General features: G+C 44.9%; 1 protein-coding gene across 8 annotated transcripts in view; it reads left to right on the top strand.

Moving 5' to 3' along the window:
• Positions 1 to 20,668, top strand: part of LOC106570928 (PDZ domain-containing protein 2) — a 241,900-nt gene that overhangs the window by 106,385 nt on the left and 114,847 nt on the right. For 7 of the 8 annotated variants that reach the window (XM_045695431.1, XM_045695433.1, XM_045695432.1 and 4 more), the window contains one exon: positions 1,384 to 2,668. In XM_045695431.1, coding sequence (XP_045551387.1) covers positions 1,384 to 2,668 — 1,285 coding nt within the window. The remainder of the gene's footprint in view (positions 1 to 1,383; positions 2,669 to 20,668) is intronic. The other variant, XM_045695434.1, reaches the window with a different exon arrangement.

Here is a 20,668-nt window from a genome sequence, read left to right as displayed (position 1 = left end):
GTTTGTAGTTATGCAGAACGTCATGAGAGCCTGCCCGGAGCCAGCAGGATCCTGGTTAACCAGGTGATTTTCAAAGTCATTAGTTCTTTCTATGATGGAACACAGGAAAATAATACTGGAGCAAGACTACTGTAGCCAGCATAACAGAACCAGACTACTGTAGCCAGCATAACAGAACCAGACTACTGTAGCCAGCATAACAGAACCAGACTACTGTAGCCAGCATAACAGAACCAGACTACTGTAGCAAGCATAACAGAACCAGACTACTGGAGCAAGACTACTGTAGCCAGCATAACAGAACCAGACTACTGTAGCCAGCATAACATAAACAGACTACTGGAGCAAGACTACTGTAGCCAGCATAACAGAACCAGACTACTGTAGCCAGCATAACAGAACCAGACTACTGTAGCCAGCATAACAGAACCAGACTACTGTAGCCAGCATAACAGAACCAGACTACTGTAGCCAGCATAACAGAACCAGACTACTGTAGCCAGCATAACAGAACCAGACTACTGTAGCCAGCATAACAGAACCAGACTACTGGAACCAGCATAACAGAACCAGACTACTGTACATTTACGTCATTTAGCAGACGCTCTTATCCAGAGCGACTTGCAGTAGTGAATGCATACATTTCAATTCATACATTTTTGTTTCTTTTTTTTCTCCGTACTGGCCCCCCGTGGGAATCGAACCCACAACCCTGGCGTTGCAAACACCATGCTCTACCAACTGAGCCACAGGGAAGGAATAACATGAACAGACTACTGTAGCAAGCATAACAGAACCAGACAACTGTAGCAAGTGGATTTTATTTGACAAGGTTAGACTATATTCCATAGCAAACAACATACAGGAGAAAGAAGGAATATGTTCAGATATTCATTATTCACTTCTACGTCTTCGTGCCGTCCTGAATCTCTCCAGATTATATTCCTAGGCTGAGTGGGCTTTTTCACTCACTGTTCTTGTCTAGACATGTTTTGGCATACTGCAGCATGCTTTCTTGCTTAACTCACAGACACAATTTTTGCCTGAAATGACATCTGAAGTGCCATTGAAACTGAAATGACGTCTGCTTAGCAAGTGAGCTGCAGTCAGAGATATAAAAGAAGAATTAAGAGTTAGAAGGAAGGACAACGTGATGATTTTACACTGTTAATATGCTCTGAGGAAATGATTTCACTTCGCTACAATACAGTCTTTTCCAAAGGTCTTTTCATGCCTTTAATTTCCAAATGGCTTAATTCATCAGAAAATGGTTCAAATGTGACATCTCCTTTTGTCTTTTCATCTGTTTATCTGTGACCGGGAGACTCCCGTCCCCACACATTCAGAAATATAATTTAGTCTTCTCTTATGTTCTCTGAACAGTTATCTGGCTGACCAGTGCTGGAATGGCGGCTGCATCTACCTGATCATGCTCCGGAGGATCAAACGCAAAGCCCCTCTCCCTCCGTGCAATGGAAACGGCAACAGTGGTGTAATCCAAGATGGCCGAAACTCCCTGGACCATAGGAGCAGCGTGTTCTCCAAGCCTCCTGACAGCCTTCCGACGCAGACCGGTGGCAGCAAACGGACGCGAAAGTTTGGCATCATCGCCCGGTCGACGTTCAATCGTGATAGTAAAGAGCTGGGCCCTAAGAACGAGAGCTGGGACGATGGCGGCGGGGAAACGCTGGAGAACGGTTACCGCGGCAACGGAGGCTCTGCGATCTCCATGGACATGGAGGTCACGCCCCCAGAGCCTAGTAGCTGCACCCCTTCCATGGACACGCCCCCAGAGGAGCAGCCAAGAGAACCAGGACCAGCGACAATTCTGGCCCCTCTAGCGATCCCACATCACCTGCAGAATGGGGGAGGAACCGCCACCCTGCCGAATCGCTTCCACAGAGGACTGTCCGAACACAAGACAGAGTCCCTCAGCAGTGATACCTCCAGTCAGGTAGGACAGACAGAGTCCCTCAGCAGTGATACCTCCAGTCAGGTAGGACAGACAGAATCCCTCAGCAGTGATACCTCCAGTCAGGTAGGACAGACAGAATCCCTCAGCAGTGATACCTCCAGTCAGGTAAGACAGACAGAATCCCTCAGCAGTGATACCTCCAGTCAGGTAACACAGACAGAGTCCCTCAGCAGTGATACCTCCAGTCAGGTAACACAGACAGAATCCCTCAGCAGTGATACCTCCAGTCAGGTAAAACAGACAGAATCCCTCAGCAGTGATACCTCCAGTCAGGTAACACAGACAGAATCCCTCAGCAGTGATACCTCCAGTCAGGTAACACAGACAGAATCCCTCAGCAGTGATACCTCCAGTCAGGTAACACAGACAGAGTCCCTCAGCAGTGATACCTCCAGTCAGGTAGGACAGACAGAGTCCCTCAGCAGTGATACCTCCAGTCAGGTAACACAGACAGAATCCCCCAGCAGTGATACCTCCAGTCAGGTAGGACAGACAGAATCCCTCAGCAGTGATACCTCCAGTCAGGTAGGACAGACAGAATCCCCCAGCAGTGATACCTCCAGTCAGGTAACACAGACAGAATCCCTCAGCAGTGATACCTCCAGTCAGGTAACACAGACAGAATCCCTCAGCAGTGATACCTCCAGTCAGGTAGGACAGACAGAGTCCCTCAGCAGTGATACCTCCAGTCAGGTAGGACAGACAGAATCCCCCAGCAGTGATACCTCCAGTCAGGTAGGACAGACAGAATCCCCCAGCAGTGATACCTCCAGTCAGGTAACACAGACAGAATCCCTCAGCAGTGATACCTTCTGTCAGGTAACACAGACAGAATCCCTCAGCAGTGATACCTTCTGTCAGGTAACACAGACAGAATCCCTCAGCAGTGATACCTTCTGTCAGGTAAAACAGACAGAATCCCTCAGCAGTGATACCTTCTGTCAGGTAAGACACAGTATGTTATAGATACAGTATGTATTCCAGTCAAAAGTTTGGACACCTACTCATTCCAGGGTTTTTCTTAATTTTTACTATTTTCTACATTGTTGAATAATAGTGAAGACATTGAGACTATGAAATAAGACATATAGAATCATATATTAACCAAACAAGTGTTAAACAAATCAAAATATATTTTATATTTGAGATTTTTCATAGTAGCCACCCTTGCCTTGATGACAGCTTTGCACACTCTTAACATTCTCTCAACCAGCTTCATGAGGTAGTCACCTGGAATGCATTTAAATGAACAGGTGTGCCTTGTTAAAAGTTAATTTGTGGAATTTATCTACACCTTAATGCGTTTGAGCCAATCAGTTGTGTTGTGACAAGGTAGGAGTGGTATACAGAAGATATCCCTATTTGGTAAAATACCAAGTCCATATTATGGCAAGAACAGCTCAAATAAGCAAAGCGAAACAACAGTCCATCATTACTTTAAGACATGAAGGTCAGTCAATCTGGAAAATTTCATGAACTTCGAACGTTTCTTCAAGTGCAGTCTCAAAAACCATCAAGCGCTATGATGAAACTGGCTCTCATGAGGACCGCCACAGGAAAGGAAGACCCAGAGTTACCTCTGCTGCAGAGGATACATTCATTAGAGTTAACTGCACCTTATATTGCAACCCAAATAAGTGCTTCACAGAGTTCAAGTAACAGACACATCTCAACATCAACTGTTCTAAGGACACTGGGTGAATCAGGACTTCACGGTCAAATTGCTGCAAAGAAACCACTACTAAAGGACACTAATAATAAGAAGAGACTTGCTTGGGCCAAGAAACAACAGCAATGGACATTAGACCCGGTGGAAATCTGTCCTTTGGTCCAAATTCTTGATTATTGGTTCCAACCGCTGTGTTTTTGTGAGACGCAGAGTAGGTGAATGGATTATCTCCTCATGTGTGGTTCCCACAGTGAAGCATGGAGGAGGAGGTGTGATGGTGCTTTGCTGGTGACACTGTCAGTGATTTATTTAGAATTCAAGGCATACTTAACCAGCATGGCTACCACCGCATTCTGCAGCCATATGCCATCCCATCTGGTTTGCGCTTAGTGGGACTATCATTTGTTTTCAACAGGACAATAATCCAACACACCTCCAGGCTGTGTAAGGGTTATTTAAGGAAGAAGGAGAGTGATGGAGTGCTGCATCAGATGACCTGGCCTCCACAATCACCCGACCTCAACCCAATTGAGATGGTTTCGGATGTGTTAGACCGCAGAGTTAATTGAAAAGCAGCCAACAAGTGCTCAGCATATGTAGGAACTCCATCAAGACTGTGGGAAGAGAATGCCAAGAGTTTGCAAAGCTGTCATCAAGGGAAAGGATGTCTACTTTGAAGAATCTCAAATATAACATGTAGTTTAATTTGTTTAACACTTTTTTGCTTACTACATGATTCCATATGTGTTATTTCATAGTTTTGATGTCTTCACTATTATTCTACAATGTAGAAAATAGTGAAGAAAAAAAAACCTTGCCTGTGTTCTAAAACTTTGGACTGGTTTGTGTGTACTGTACCATATACTGTACCATCCTGCACTCATCCTCTCATCAGCACTGAAAGAAGACAGTATGTAGCGGTCACTTAAAGAAAGAGAGGCGTAGTTTGATCTTGGATTTGTGGTCATCTCCATATGTTTCTGATGTAACTCACCCTGAGAGAGTCTCTCATCTCTGCTCTGTGTTAATCTGGCCTACCACGGCTTAGAATAGCCAGTTTGTTTCCAGCCCAGTTGCAGATGTTACCCATGTGTCAGTGTTTTAGCCAATCAGAAGGGATATGTTCCGTTGTGCCAACGATTGAACCAATGAGACAGGCAGATGTTCCCATGTTTCAGTGGTTTAGTCAATCAGAGGAGGTTAGGCTTGAGGCCCTTTCAGGATCAGATTGCCCACTCTAACGTTCTAAGCTCAAAGGCCTCTGGTTTTAAAGGGCTGGCTGGTTTAGAGCTTGAAGATGAAGCCTTTTGAAAATACCAAAGTATACCAAAGCTGTGTAACATCTTACATGAGAACCAAACTGAGGACAGAAACAGTAGTAATGAATGAAATGAGACAGTCTGGCCATACAGGCCATCTTTCTTAATCTCCATAAAAATCTCCACATGTTGAGTCACCTTAACTGGACAAATCTTTAAAAAAACCTCTACAGAAATCCTACCTCTCTATGTACAGTTACACTCATGAGTCATCCACAATGACTAACCTCACCACAGACAATTGAGATCAATCCTAAACAAATACACACTACAGCAAGATACGTTAACCGTTTTAATCATATTAGCATGAATAAGGTTGAGCTGGGATTAGCTACAATACACCTGAACATCCTGCATACCAGATACTAATGCTTTTGGTTGATCCAGACTCACTTTCCTATTAGGGGTAGGCCCAACATTAGCTAATCTCTTCCCTGTTAGGGGTAACATTAGCAGGTATCTTCCCTGTTAGGGGTAACATTAGCAGGTATCTTCCCTGTTAGGGGTAACATTAGCAGATATCTTCCCTGTTAGGGGTAACATTAGCAGGTATCTTCCCTGTTAGGGGTAACATTAGCAGGTATCTTCCCTGTTAGGGGTAACATTAGCTAAGGTATCTTCCCTGTTAGGGGTAACATTAGCTAATCTCTTCCCTGTTAGGGGTGACATTAGCAGATATCTTCCCTGTTAGGGGTAACATTAGCTAATATCTTCCCTGTTAGGGGTAACATTAGCAAATATCTTCCCTGTTAGGGGTAACATTAGCAGATATCTTCCCTGTTAGGGGTGACATTAGCTAAGGTATCTTCCCTGTTAGGGGTAACATTAGCTAATATCTTCCCTGTTAGGGGTAACATTAGCTAATATCTTCCCTGTTAGGGGTAACATTAGCTAATATCTTCCCTGTTAGGGGTAACATTAGCTAATATCTTCCCTGTTAGGGGTAACATTAGCAGATATCTTCCCTGTTAGGGGTAACATTAGCTAATATCTTCCCTGTTAGGGGTAACATTAGCTAATATCTTCCCTGTTAGGGGTAACATTAGCTAATATCTTCCCTGTTAGGGGTAACATTAGCTAATATTTTCCCTGTTAGGGGTAACATTAGCAGGTATCTTCCCTGTTAGGGGTAACATTAGCTAATATCTTCCCTGTTAGGGGTAACATTAGCAGGTATCTTCCCTGTTAGGGGTAACATTAGCAGATATCTTCCCTGTTAGGGGTAACATTAGCTAATATCTTCCCTGTTAGGGGTAACATTAGCTAATATCTTCCCTGTTAGGGGTAACATTAGCTAATATCTTCCCTGTTAGGGGTAACATTAGCAGGTATCTTCCCTGTTAGGGGTAACATTAGCTAATATCTTCCCTGTTAGGGTTAACATTAGCTAATATCTTCCCTGTTAGGGGTAACATTAGCTAATATCTTCCCTGTTAGGGGTAACATTAGCTAATATCTTCCCTGTTAGGGGTAACATTAGCAGATATCTTCCCTGTTAGGGGTGACATTAGCAGATATCTTCCCTGTTAGGGGTAACATTAGCTAATATCTTCCCTGTTAGGGGTAACATTAGCTAATACCTTCCCTGTTAGGGGTGACATTAGCAGGTATATTCCCTGTTAGGGGTAACATTAGCTAATATCTTCCCTGTTAGGGGTAACATTAGCTAATATCTTCCCTGTTAGGGGTAACATTAGCTAGTATCTTCCCTGTTAGGGGTAACATTAGCAAATATCTTCCCTGTTAGGGGTAACATTAGCAGATATCTTCCCTGTTAGGGGTAACATTAGCAGGTATTTTCCCTGTTAGCGGTAACATTAGCTAATATCTGCTCTGTTAGGGGTAACATTAGCAGATATCGTCCCTGTTAGGGGTAACATTAGCAGGTATCTTCCCTGTTAGCGGTAACATTAGCTAATATCTTCCCTGTTAGGGGTAACATTAGCTAATATCTTCCCTGTTAGGGGTAACATTAGCAGATATCTTCCCTGTTAGGGGTAACATTAGCTAATATCTTCCCTGTTAGGGGCAACATTAGCTAATATCTTCCCTGTTAGGGGTAACATTAGCAAATATCTTCCCTGTTAGGGGTAACATTAGCTAATATCTTCCCTGTTAGGGGTAACATTAGCAGGTATCTTCCCTGTTAGGGGTAACATTAGCAGGTATCTTCCCTGTTTGGGGTAACATTAGCTAGTATCTTCCCTGTTAGGGGTAACATTAGCTAATATCTTCCCTGTTAGGGGTAACATTAGCAGATCTCTTCCCTGTTAGGGGTAACATTAGCAGATATCTTCCCTGTTAGGGGTAACATTAGCAGGTATTTTCCCTGTTAGGGGTAACATTAGCTAATCTCTTCCCTGTTAGGGGTAACATTAGCAGGTATCTTCCCTGTTAGGGGTAACATTAGCAGGTATCTTCCCTGTTAGGGGTAACATTAGCTAATAGCTTCCCTTTTAGGGGTAACATTAGCTAATCTCTTCCCTGTTAGGGGTAACATTAGCTAATATCTTCCCTGTTAGGGGTAACATAAGCTAATATCTTCCCTGTTAGGGGTAACATTAGCAGGTATCTTCCCTGTTAGGGGTAACATTAGCAGGTATCTTCCCTGTTAGGGGTAACATTAGCTAATCTCTTCCCTGTTAGGGGTAACATTAGCTAATCTCTTCCCTGTTAGGGGTAACATTAGCAGGTATCTTCCCTGTTAGGGGTAACATTAGCTAATATCTTCCCTGTTAGGGGTAACATTAGCTAATATCTTCCCTGTTAGGGGTAACATCAGCTAATATCTTCCCTGTTAGGAGTAACTTTAGCTAATATCATCCCTGTTAGGGGTAACATTAGCTGAGAAAACAGACTACCTACAGTGGTAATTAGTGTTTTATAAGAACTGTCTGAGGAAACAGCAAGGCAGTGTGGGATCTCACTGGGAGACACACAGGGATCTGACTGTGACATATCGGAAGCCTGTGTTGCGATGCGAAGCCCGGCTCCACCCAGTCAGGTGGTCTGTTCCATCGTTAGGTTAACACCGTTCAGGACTAAAGTCTGTTGTTTTGGTGTCAGACTCTTCCATCGTTAGATTAACACCAGTCAGGACTAGGAGAGGGCTTGCTGTTATGATGTTGTTTGAATTGAAGGTTTGGGAGAGGACATTCACATTTACATTTACGTCATTTAGCAGACGCTCTTATCCAGAGCGACTTACAAGTTGGTGCATTCACCTTATGATATCCAGTGGAACAACCACTTTACAATAGTACATCTATATATTTTTTTTGGGGGGGGGAGTAGAAGGATTACTTTATCCTATCCCAGGTATTCCTTAAAGAGGTGGGGTTTCAGGTGTCTCCGGAAGGTGGTGATTGACTCCGCTGTCCTGGCGTCGTGAGAGAGCTTGTTCCACCATTGGGGTGCCAGAGCAGCGAACAGTTTTGACTGGGCTGAGCAGGAACTGTGCTTCTGCAGAGATAGGGAGGCGAGCAGGCCAGAGGTGGATGAACGCAGTGCCCTTCTTTGGGTGTAGGGACTGATCAGAGCCTGAAGGTACGGAGGTGCCGTTCCCCTCACAGCTCTGTAGGCAAGCACCATGGTCTTGTAGCAGATGCGAGCTTCAACTGGAAGCCAGTGGAGTGTGCGGAGGAGCGGGGTGACGTGCGAGAACTTGGGAAGGTTGAACACCAGACGGGCTGCGGCGTTCTTGATGAGTTGTAAGGGTTTAATGGCACAGGCAGGGAGCCCCGCCAGCAGCGAGTTGCAGTAATCCAGACGGGAGATGAAAAGTGCCTGGATTAGGACCTGCGCCGCTTCCTGTGTAAGGCAGGGTCGTACTCTGCGAATGTTGTAGAGCATGAACCGACAGGTTCGGGTCACCGCCTTGATGTTAGCTGAGAACGACAGGGTGTTGTCCAGGGTCACGCCAAGGCTCTTAGCACTCTGGGAGGAGGACACAATGGAGTTGTCAACCGTGATGGCGAGATCATGGAACGGGCAGTCCTTCCCCGGGAGGAAGAGCAGCTCCGGCTTGCCGAGGTTCAGCTTGAGGTGGTGGTCCGTCATCCACACTGATATGTCTGCCAGACATGCAGAGATGCGATTCACCACCTGGTTATCAGAAGGGGGAAAGGAGAAGATTAATTGTGTGTCGTCTGCGTAGCAATGATAGGAGAGACCATGTGAGGATATGACAGAGCCGAGTGACTTGGTGTATAGCAAGAATAGGAGAGGGCCTAGAACTGAGCCCTGGGGGACACCAGTGGTGAGAGCACGTGGTGCGGAGATGGATTCTCGCCACGCCACCTGGTAGGAGCGACCTGTCAGGTAGGACGCAATCCAAGAGTGAGCCGCGCCGGAGATGCCCAGCTCGGAGAGGGTAGAGAGGAGGATCTGATGGTTCACAGTATCAAAGGCAGCAGATAGATCTAGAAGGATGAGAGCAGAGGAGAGAGAGTTAGCTTTAGCAGTGCGGAGAGCCTCCGTGACACAGAGAAGAGCGGTCTCAGTTGAATGGCCAGTCTTGAAACCTGACTGATTTAGATCAAGAAGGTCATTCTGAGAGAGATAGCAAGAGAGCTGGCCAAGGACGGCACGCTCAAGAGTTTTGGAGAGAAAAGAAAGAAGGGATACTGGTCTGTAGTTGTTGACATCGGAGGGATCGAGTGTAGGTTTTTTGAGAAGGGGTGCAACTCTCGCTCTCTTGAAGACGGAAGGGACGCAGCCAGCGGTCAAGGATGAGTTGATGAGTGAGGTGAGGCAGGGGAGAAGGTCTCCGGAAATGGTCTGCAGAAGAGAGGAGGGGATAGGGTCAAGCGGGCAGGTTGTTGGGCGGCCGGCCATCACAAGTCGCAAGATTTCATCTGGAGAGAGAGGGGAGAAAGAGGTCAAAGCATAGGGTAGGGCAACGTGAGCAGGACCAGCGGTGTCGTTTGACTTAACAAACGAGGATCGAATGTCGTCAACCTTCTTTTCAAAATGGTTGACGAAGTCATCCGCAGAGAGGGAGGAGGGGGTGGAGGAGGATTCAGGAGGGAGGAGAAGGTTGCAAAGAGCTTCCTAGGGTTAGAGGCAGATGCTTGGAATTTAGAGTGGTAGAAAGTGGCTTTAGCAGCAGAAACAGAGGAAGAAAATGTAGAGAGGAGGGAGTGAAAAGATGCCAGGTCCGCAGGGAAGCTAGTTTTCCTCCATTTCCGCTCGGCTGCCCGGAGCCCTGTTCTCTGAGCTCACAATGAGTTGTCAAGACACGGAGCAGGAAGGGAGGACCGAGCCGGCCGGGAGGATAGGGGACATAGAGAGTCAAAGGATGCAGAAAGGGAGGAGAGGAGGGTTGAGGAAGCAGAATCAGGAGATTGGTTGGAGAAGGATTTAGCAGAGGGAAGAGATGATAGGATGGAAGAGGAGAGAGTAGCAGGAGAGAGAGAGCGAAGGTTGCGACGGCGCAATACCATCTGAGTAGGGGCAGAGTGAGTAGTGTTGGAGGAGAACGAGAGGGAAAAGGATACAAGGTAGTGGTCGGAGACTTGGAGGGGAGTTGCAGTGAGATTAGTATAAGAACAGGATCTAGTAAAGATGAGGTCAAGCGTATTGCCTGCCTTGTGAGTAGGGGGGGACGGTGAGAGGGTGAGGTCAAAAGAGGAGAGGAGTGGAAAGAAGGAGGCAGAGAGAAATGAGTCAAAGTTAGACGTAGGGAGGTTAAAGTCACCCAGAACTGTGAGGGGTGAGCCATCCTCAGGAAATGAACTTATCAAGGCGTCAAGCTCATTGATGAACTCTCCAAGGGAACCTGGAGGGCGATAAATGATAAGGATGTTAAGCTTGAATGGGCTAGTGACTGTGACAGCATGGAATTCAAATGAGGAGATAGACAGATGGGTCAGGGGAGAAAGAGAGAATGTCCACTTGGGAGAGATGAGGATTCCAGTGCCACCACCCCGCTGGCCAGATGTTCTCGGGGTATGCGAGGAGAGGGCTAACTGTTGGGTTAGTGTTGGGAGAGGAGAGGACTAACTGATGGGTTAGTGTTGGGAGAGGGCTAACTGTTGGGTTAGTGTTGGGAGAGGAGAGGACTAACTGTTGGGTTAGTGTTGGGAGAGGAGAGGACTAACTGATGGGTTAGTGTTGGGAGAGGGCTAACTGTTGGGTTAGTGTTGGGAGAGGAGAGGGCTAACTGTTGGGTTAGTGTTGGGAGAGGAGAGGACTAATTGTTGGGTTAGTGTTGGGAGAGGAGAGGGCTAACTGTTGGGTTGGTGTTGGGAGAGGAGAGGACTAACTATTGGGTTAGTGTTGGGAGAGGAGAGGGCTAACTGTTGGGTTAGTGTTGGGAGAGGAGAGGACTAACTGATGGGTTAGTGTTGGGAGAGGAGAGGACTAACTGATGGGTTAGTGTTGGGAGAGGAGAGGACTAACTGATGGGTTAGTGTTGGGAGAGGGCTAACTGTTGGGTTAGGGTTGGGAGAGGAGAGGACTAACTGATGCGTTAGTGTTGGGAGAGGGCTAACTGTTGGGTTAGGGTTGGGAGAGGAGAGGACTAACTGTTGGGTTAGTGTTGTGAGAGGAGAGGACTAACTGTTGGGTTAGGGTTGGGAGAGGAGAGGACTAACTGTTGGGTTAGTGTTGGGAGAGGAGAGGACTAACTGTTGTTTTAGTGTTGGGAGAGGAGAGGACTAACTGTTGGGTTAGTGTTGGGAGAGGAGAGGACTAACTGTTGGGTTAGTGTTGGGAGAGGAGAGGGCTCTGTTGGGTTAGGGTTTGGAGAGGAGAGGACTAACTGATGGGTTAGGGTTGGTAGAGGGTGTTGGGAGAGTACTAGCCCAGACAAGTCTCTCCTTGACAGATTCACTGTCCTCAGGCGACCGCCTACTTACCTGTCATCATTCACAACACAACACCTTCGACAGGAAAGGACAGGACTGGACAGGTGCTTAATAATACCCCCATGCTCCCAGGGTGTGTGTCTCATCACTCACAATACTCTCAGGGTCTCTTCTCTACAAAACCTATAGACGGGTTGGTTGTCTAGCAACAAAACCTATAGACGGGTTGGTTGTCTAGCAACAAAACCTATAGACGGGTTGGTTGTTTAGCAACAAAACCTATAGACGGGTTGGAGAAGATAAGCGACACCTGGAGGGGGTGGAGACAATCACAAGGACAGGTGAAACAGATCAAGGCGTGACAAATAAACAACTGGTGATAATATATAATGATATAAACTACTGGTGATTAATATATCATTATATAAACTACTGGTGATAATATATAATGATATAAACTACTGGTGATTAATATATCATTATATAAACTACTGGTGATTAATATATCATAATATAAACTACTGGTGATTAATATATCATTATATAAACTACTGGTGATTAATATATCATTATATAAACTACTGGTGATAATATATCATAATATAAACTACTTGTGATTAATATATCATTATATAAACTACTGGTGATTAATATATCATTATATAAACTACTGGTGATAATATATCATAATATAAACTACTTGTGATTAATATATCATTATATAAACTACTGGTGATTAATATATCATTATATAAACTACTGGTGATTAATATATCATTATATAAACTACTGGTGATTAATATATCATTATATAAACTACTGGTGATTAATATATCATTATATAAACTACTGGTGATTAATATATCATTATATAAACTACTGGTGATTAATATATCATTATATAAACTACTGGTGATAATATATCATTATATAAACTACTGGTGATAATATATCATTATATAAACTACTGGTGATTAATATATCCTCATCATTATATAAACTACTGGTGATTAATATATCAGTATATAAACTACAGGTGATTAATATATCATTATATAAACTACTGGTGATTATATATCATTATATAAACTACTGGTGATTATATATCATTATATAAACTACTGGTGATAATATATCATTATATTAACTACTGGTGATTAATATATCCTTATCATTATATAAACTACTGGTGATTAAAATATCATTATATAAACTACTGGTGATAATATATCATTTTATTAACTACTGGTGATTAATATATCATTGTACACTGCTCAAAAAAATAAAGGGAACACTTAAACAACACAATGTAACTCCAAGTCAATCACACTTCTGTGAAATCAAACTGTCCACTTAAGAAGCAACACTGATTGACAATAAATTTCACATGCTGTTGTGCAAATGGAATAGACAACAGGTGGAAATTATAGGCAATTAGCAAGACACCCCCAATAAAGGAGTGGTTCTGCAGGTGGGGACCACAGACCACTTCTCAGTTCCTATGCTTCCTGGCTGATGTTTTGGTCACTTTTAAATGCGGGCGGTGCTTTCACTCTAGTGGTAGCATGAGACGGAGTCTACAACCCACACAAGTGCCTCAGGTAGTGCAGCTCATCCAGGATGGCACATCAATGCGAGCTGTGGCAAGAAGGTTTGCTGTGTCTGTCAGCGTAGTGTCCAGAGCATGGAGGCGCTACCAGGAGACAGGCCAGTACATCAGTACATCAGGAGACGTGGAGGAGGCCGTAGGAGGGCAACAACCCAGCAGCAGGACCGCTACCTCCGCCTTTGTGCAAGGAGGAGCAGGAGAAGCACTGCCAGAGCCCTGCAAAATGACCTCCAGCAGGCCACAAATGTGCATGTGTCTGCTCAAACGGTCAGAAACAGACTCCATGAGGGTGGTATGAGGGCCCGACGTCCACAGGTGGGGGTTGTGCTTACAGCCCAACACCGTGCAGGACGTTTGGCATTTGCCAGAGAACACCAAGATTGGCAAATTCGCCACTGGCGCCCTGTGCTCTTCACAGATGAAAGCAGGTTCACACTGAGCACGTGACAGACGTGACAGAGTCTGGAGACGCCGTGGAGAACGTTCTGCTGCCTGCAACATCCTCCAGCATGACCGGTTTGACGGTGGGTCAGTCATGGTGTAGGGTGGCATTTGTTTGGGGGGCCGCACAGCCCTCCATGTGCTTGCCAGAGGTAGCCTGACTGCCATTAGGTACCGAGATGAGATCCTCAGACCCCTTGTGAGACCATATGCTGGTGTGGTTGTCCCTGGGTTCCTCCTAATGCAAGACAATGCTAGACCTCCTGTGGCTGGAGTGTGTCAGCAGTTCCTGCAAGAGGAAGGCATTGATGCTATGGACTGGCCCGCCCGTTCCCCAGACCTGAATCCAATTGAGCACATCTGTGACATCATGTCTCGCTCCATCCACCAACGCCACGTTGCACCACAGACTGTCCAGGAGTTGGCGGATGCTTTAGTCCAGGTCTGGGAGGAGATCCCTCAGGAGACTATCCGCCACCTCATCAAGAGCATGCCCAGGCGTTGTAGGGAGGTCATACAGGCACGTGGAGGCCACACACACTACTGAGCCTCATTTTGACTTGTTTTAAGGACATTACATCAAAGTTGGTTCAGCCTGTAGTGTGGTTTTCCACTTTAATTTTGAGTGTGACTCCAAATCCAGACCTCCATGGTTTGATAAATTGGATTTCCATTGATTCTTTTTGTGTGATTTTGTTGTCAGCACATTCAACTATGTAAAGAAAAAAGTATTTAATAAGATTATTTCTTTCATTCAGATCTAGGATGTGTTGTTTAAGTGTTCCCTTTATTTTTTTGAGCAGTATATAAACTACTGGTGATGAATATATCATTATATAAACTACTGGTGATGAATATATCATTATATAAACTACTGGTGATTAATATATCATTATATAAACTACTGGTTATTAATATATATAAACTACTGGTGATTAATATATCATTATATAAACTACTGGTGATTAATATATCATTATATAAACTACTGGTGATTAATATATCATTATATAAACTACTGGTGATTAATATATCATTATATAAACTACTGGTGATTAATATATCATTATATAAACTACTGGTGATTATATATCATTATATAAACTACTGGTGATTAATATATCATTATATAAACTACTGGTGATTAATATATCATTATATAAACTACTGGTGATTAATATATCATTATATAAACTACTGGTGATTTAATATATCATTATATTAACTACTGGTGATTAATATATCATTATATTAACTACTGGTGATTAATATATCATTATATAAACTACTGGTAATAATATATCATTATATAAACTACTGGTGATTAATATATAATTATATAAACTACTGGTGATTAATATATCATTATATAAACTACTGGTGATTAATATATCATTATATAAACTACTGGTTATTAATATACTGCTCAAAAAAATAAAGGGAACACTTAAACAACACAATGTAACTCCAAGTCAATCACACTTCTGTGAAATCAAACTATCCACTTAGGAAGCAACACTGATTGACAATACATTTCACATGCTGTTGTGCAAATGGAATAGACAACAGGTGGAAATTATAGGCAATTAGCAAGACACCCCCAATAAAGGAGTGGTTCTGCAGGTGGTGACCAAAGACCACTTCTCAGTTCCTATGTTTCCTGGCTGATGTTTTGGTCACTTTTGAATGCTGGCGGTGCTTTCACTCTAGTGGTAGCATGAGACGGAGTCTACAACCCACACAAGTGGCTCAGGTAGTGCAGCTCATCCAGGATGGCACATCAATGCGAGCTGTGGCAAGAAGGTTTGCTGTGTCTGTCAGTGTAGTGTCCAGAGCATGGAGGCGCTACCAGGAGACAGGCCAGTACATCAGGAGACGTGGAGGAGGCCGTAGGAGGGCAACAACCCAGCAGCAGGACCGCTACCTCCGCCTTTGTGCAAGGAGGAGCAGGAGAAGCACTGCCAGAGCCCTGCAAAATGACCTCCAGCAGGCCACAAATGTGCATGTGTCTGCTCAAACGGTCAGAAACAGACTCCATGAGGGTGGTATGAGGGCCCAACGTCAACAGGTGGGGGTTGTGCTTACAGCCCAACACCGTGCAGGACGTTTGGCATTTGCCAGAGAACACCAAGATTGGCAAATTCGCCACTGGCGCCCTGTGCTCTTCACAGATGAAAGCAGGTTCACACTGAGCACGTGACAGACTTGACAGAGTCTGGAGACGCCGTGGAGAACGTTCTGCTGCCTGCAACATCCTCCAGCATGACCGGTTTGGCGGTGGGTCAGTCATGTTGTGGGGTGGCATTTGTTTGGGGGGCCGCACAGCCCTCCATGTGCTCACCAGAGGTAGCCTGACTGCCATTAGGTACCGAGATGAGATCCTCAGACCCCTTGTGAGACCATATGCTGGTGCGGTTGGCCCTGGGTTCCTCCTAATGCAAGACAATGCTAGACCTCATGTGGCTGGAGTGTGTCAGCAGTTCCTGCAAGAGGAAGGCATTGATGCTATGGACTGGCCCGCCCGTTCCCCAGACCTGAATCCAATTGAACACATCTGTGACATCATGTCTCGCTCCATCCACCAACGCCACGTTGCACCACAGACTGTCCAGGAGTTGGCGGATGCTTTAGTCCAGGTCTGGGAGGAGATCCCTCAGGAGACCATCCGCCACCTCATCAGGAGCATGCCCAGGCGTTGTAGGGAGGTCATACAGGCACGTGGAGGCCACACACACTACTGAGCCTCATTTTGACTTGTTTTAAGGACATTACATCAAAGTTGGATTAGCCTGTAGTGTGGTTTTCCACTTTAATTTTGAGTGTGTGACTCCAAATCCAGACCTCCATGGGTTGATAAATTGGATTTCCATTGATTATTTTTGTGTGATTTTTGTTGTCAGCACATTCAACTATGTAAAGAAAAAAGTATTTAATAAGATTATTTCATTCATTCAGATCTAGGATGTGTTATTTTAGTGTTCCCTTTATTTTTTTGAGCAGTGTATATCAGTATATAAACTACTGGTGATTAATATATCCTTATCATTATACAAACTACTGGTGATAATATGGGGCTTGTGTGCGTTTCAACTATCAGTGTCAACAACGCTGGTATCGGTATTAATGAGGTAATAAAAGTATCAAATACCTCTCACTGTCGCTCTGTCTCTCTTTCTACCCCCTCTCTCCATTCCTATGTCCTTGATGATTTACCTTCTGACTTCTAAACGAGGAACATTTGAGGTCGTTATTATAATGGAATCCAGCCCAGATTGAGTAGCTAGCACACAGACATCAGGCCTGTCGTTATTATAATGGAATCCAGCCCAGGTTGAGTAGCTAGAACACAGACATCAGGCCTGTCGTTATTATAATGGAATCCAGCCCAGGTTGAGTAGCTAGCACACAGGCATCAGGCCTGTCGTTATTATAATGGAATCCAGCCCAGGTTGAGAAGCTAGCACACAGACATCAGGCCTGTCGTTATTATAATGGAATCCAGCCCAGGTTGAGTAGCTAGCACACAGACATCAGGCCTGTCGTTATTATAATGGAATCCAGCCCAGGTTGAGTAGCTAGTACACAGACATCAGGCCTGTCGTTATTATAATGGAATCCAGCCCAGGTTGAGTGGCTAGCACACAGACATCAGGCCTGTCGTTATTATAATGGAATCCAGCCCAGATTGAGTAGCTAGCACACAGACATCAGGCCTGTCGTTATTATAATGGAATCCAGCCCAGGTTGAGTAGCTAGCACACATACATCAGGCCTGTCGTTATTATAATGGAATCCAGCCCAGGTTGAGTAGCTAGCACACAGACATCAGGCCCGTCGTTATTATAATGGAATCCAGCCCAGGTTGAGTAGCTAGCACACAGACAGATTTCAGACTGAACATACGGTAGTGCTTTAAATTTTAATCACTTCAATCCCCTTAGAGGGTTGGCAATTTTCTGGGGCAGCTACACCGTAAGAGAGAGAGTGTGTGTGTGTGTGTGTGTGTGTGTGTGTGTGTGTGTGTGTGTGTGTGTGTGTGTGTGTGTGTGTGTGTGTGTGTGTGTGTGTACACAAGATGTCAAAGACAGGTGCCTCTAAGGATCACTCAGATTATATTTATAGAATATCTACGGAGGAGGAGGATTTAAAAAAAAAATTTATTTCACCTTTATTTAACCAGGTAGGCAAGTTGAGAACAAGTTCTCATTTACAATTGCGACCTGGCCAAGATAAAGCAAGCAGTTTGAAACATACAACAACACAGAGTTACACATGGAGTAAAACAAACATACAGTCAATAATATAGTAGAAAAATAAGTCTATATACAAAGTGAGCAAATGAGGTGAGATAAGGGAGGTAAAGGCAATAAAAAGGCCATGGTGGCAAAGTAAATACAATATAGCAAGTAAAACACTGGAATGGTAGATTTGAAAGCTGGAGCGCGTGCTACAGGAGCGCGTGCTGCTATGCATACAGGTCGCAGTGCACAGCTGGGGGCAGAGGGTGGTCTATAGCAGGCGGCAACGGTGAGAGACTTGTTTTTAGAGAGGTGGATTTTTAAAAGAATAAGTTCAAATTGTTTGGATACAGACCTGGATAGTAGGAGAGAACTCTGCAGGCTATCTCTGCAGTAGATTGCAACACCGCCCCCTTTGGCCGTTCTATCTTGTCTGAAAATGTTGTAGTTAGGGATGGAGATTTCAGAGTTTTTGGTGGTCTTCCTAAGCCAGGATTCAGACACGGCTAAGACATCCGGGTTGGCAGAGTGTGCTAAAGCAGTGAATAAAACAAACTTAGGGAGGAGGCTTCTAATGTTAACCTGCATGAAACCAAGGCTTTTACGGTTACAGAAGTCATCAAAAGAGAGCGCCTGGGGAATAGGAGTGGAGCTAGGCACTGCAGGGCCTGGATTCACCTCTATATCACCAGAGGAACAGAGGAGGAGTAGGATAAGGGTATGGCTAAAAGCTATGAGAATTGGTTGTCTAGGACGTCCGGAACAGAGAGTAAAAGGAGCAGGTTTCTGGGGGCGATAAAATAGCTTCAAGGTATAATGTACAGACAAAGTTATGGTAGGATGTGAATACAGTGGAGGTAAACCTAGGCATTGAGTGATGATGAGAGAGATATTGTCTCTAGAAACATCATTGAAACCAGGTGATGTCATCGCATGTGTGGGTGGTGGAACTGAAAGGTTGGATAAGGTATAATGAGCAGGACTAGAGGCTCTACAGTGAAATAAGCCAATAAACACTAACCAGAACAGCAATGGACAAGGCATATTGACATTAAGGAGAGGCATGGTTAGCCGAGTGATCATAAGGGTCCAGTGAGTAGTGAGGTTGGTTGGGGTCACAGCGATTCAGACAGCTAGCCGGGCCATGGGTAGCAAGTTAGCAGAAGACGGAGGTCTGTTTTTAGCCACCTCGTGCGTTTCCGTCGGTAGATTAGTGGGGTTCCGTGTGGTAGAGGGGACCAATCCAATTGGCAAAATAGTTATAGTTATAGTGGCCCAAGAAAATTGGCCCATAGACCTATTCAGATAGCAGCCGATAAGACAGCTAACGATTAGCTGGCCGCAGATGGGCGTTCAGGTTACACCGCGACGGAGGGGCCAGTTGGATAACTCCCTCGGGCAGATAACATCGGTAGTCGTGACTGCTCATCTTGGATAATGAATGGATAAGGAGAGAGGAAGAAGAGGGGGAGAAGGAGGAGAGCGATGATGAGGAGAGGAGAGAGAGGAGAGATGATGAGGAGAGGAGAATGAGGAGGAGAGAGGAGGATGAGGAGGATGAGGAGGAGAGGAGAGAGAGGAGGATGAGGAGGAGAATGAGGAGAGAGAGAGGAAAGAGGAGGATGAGGAGAGGAGGATGAGGAGGAGAGAAAGGAGGATGAGGAGGAGAGAGAGAGAGGAGGGTGAGGAGAGGAGGATGAGGAGGAGAGAGAGGAGGATGAGGAGGAGAGAGAGGAGGATGAGGAGGAGAGAGAGGAGGATGTGGAGGAGAGAGAGGAGGATGAGGAGAGGAGGATGAGGAGAGGAGGATGAGGAGGAGAAGAGGATGATGAGCAGGAGAGAGAGGAGGATGAGGAGAGGAGGATGAGGAGGAGAGGAGAGAAAGGAGGATGAGGAGGAGAGAGAGGAGAGAGGAGGATGAGGAGAGAGAGGAGGATGAGGAGGAGAGAGAGAGGAGAGAGGATTGGAGGGGAAGAATAAGAAGAGGAGAGAGGAGGCAGTGTTGATCAAACTCCACACCTCTCAGGAGGATGAGGAGGAGAGAAAGGAGGAGAGAGGAAAGAGGAGGAGAGAGGAGGATGAGGAGGAGAGAGGAAAGAGGAGGAGAGAGAGGCAGTGTTGATCAAACTCCACACCTCTCAGGAGGATGAGGAGGAGAGAAGAGGAGGGAGGAAAGAGGAGGAGAGAGGAGGATGAGGAGGAGAGAAAGGAGGAGAGAGGAAAGAAGGGAGAAGAGGAGGAGGGAGGAATGAGGAGGAAAGAAGAGGCGGTGTTGATCAAACTCCACACCTCTCAGGAGGATGGAACACCTATCTTTCTCTTTCTAGCGTCTTCCTAAAGCCTGACCGTTGGAAAAGTCTTGACTTTATATAAAACTCCTCAATGGACTGTTTTCTAATGCGTGTTTTGAGTTTAACTGTCAAAAACAATTAATTTGTTGAACTATGATGGTTTTTAAAAGTGTTTTTTTTTATGTTTGAAAAACATAATATTAATTGTCAGAACAAACTTTTTAAAGATAGTTAGATAACATTTCATTATTTCAGAGGAGAGTTGGTTTCTGTAAATTGTCACCTGCATAGTCCTGCAACATCAATATGGACTGAAA

The sequence above is a fragment of the Salmo salar genome, chromosome ssa15 (genome assembly GCF_905237065.1).
Source record: "Salmo salar chromosome ssa15, Ssal_v3.1, whole genome shotgun sequence".
Classification (NCBI taxonomy): Eukaryota; Metazoa; Chordata; class Actinopteri; order Salmoniformes; family Salmonidae; genus Salmo; species Salmo salar.
Note: the sequence above shows the minus strand (reverse complement) of the source record. Positions and strands in the feature narration are given on the sequence as shown.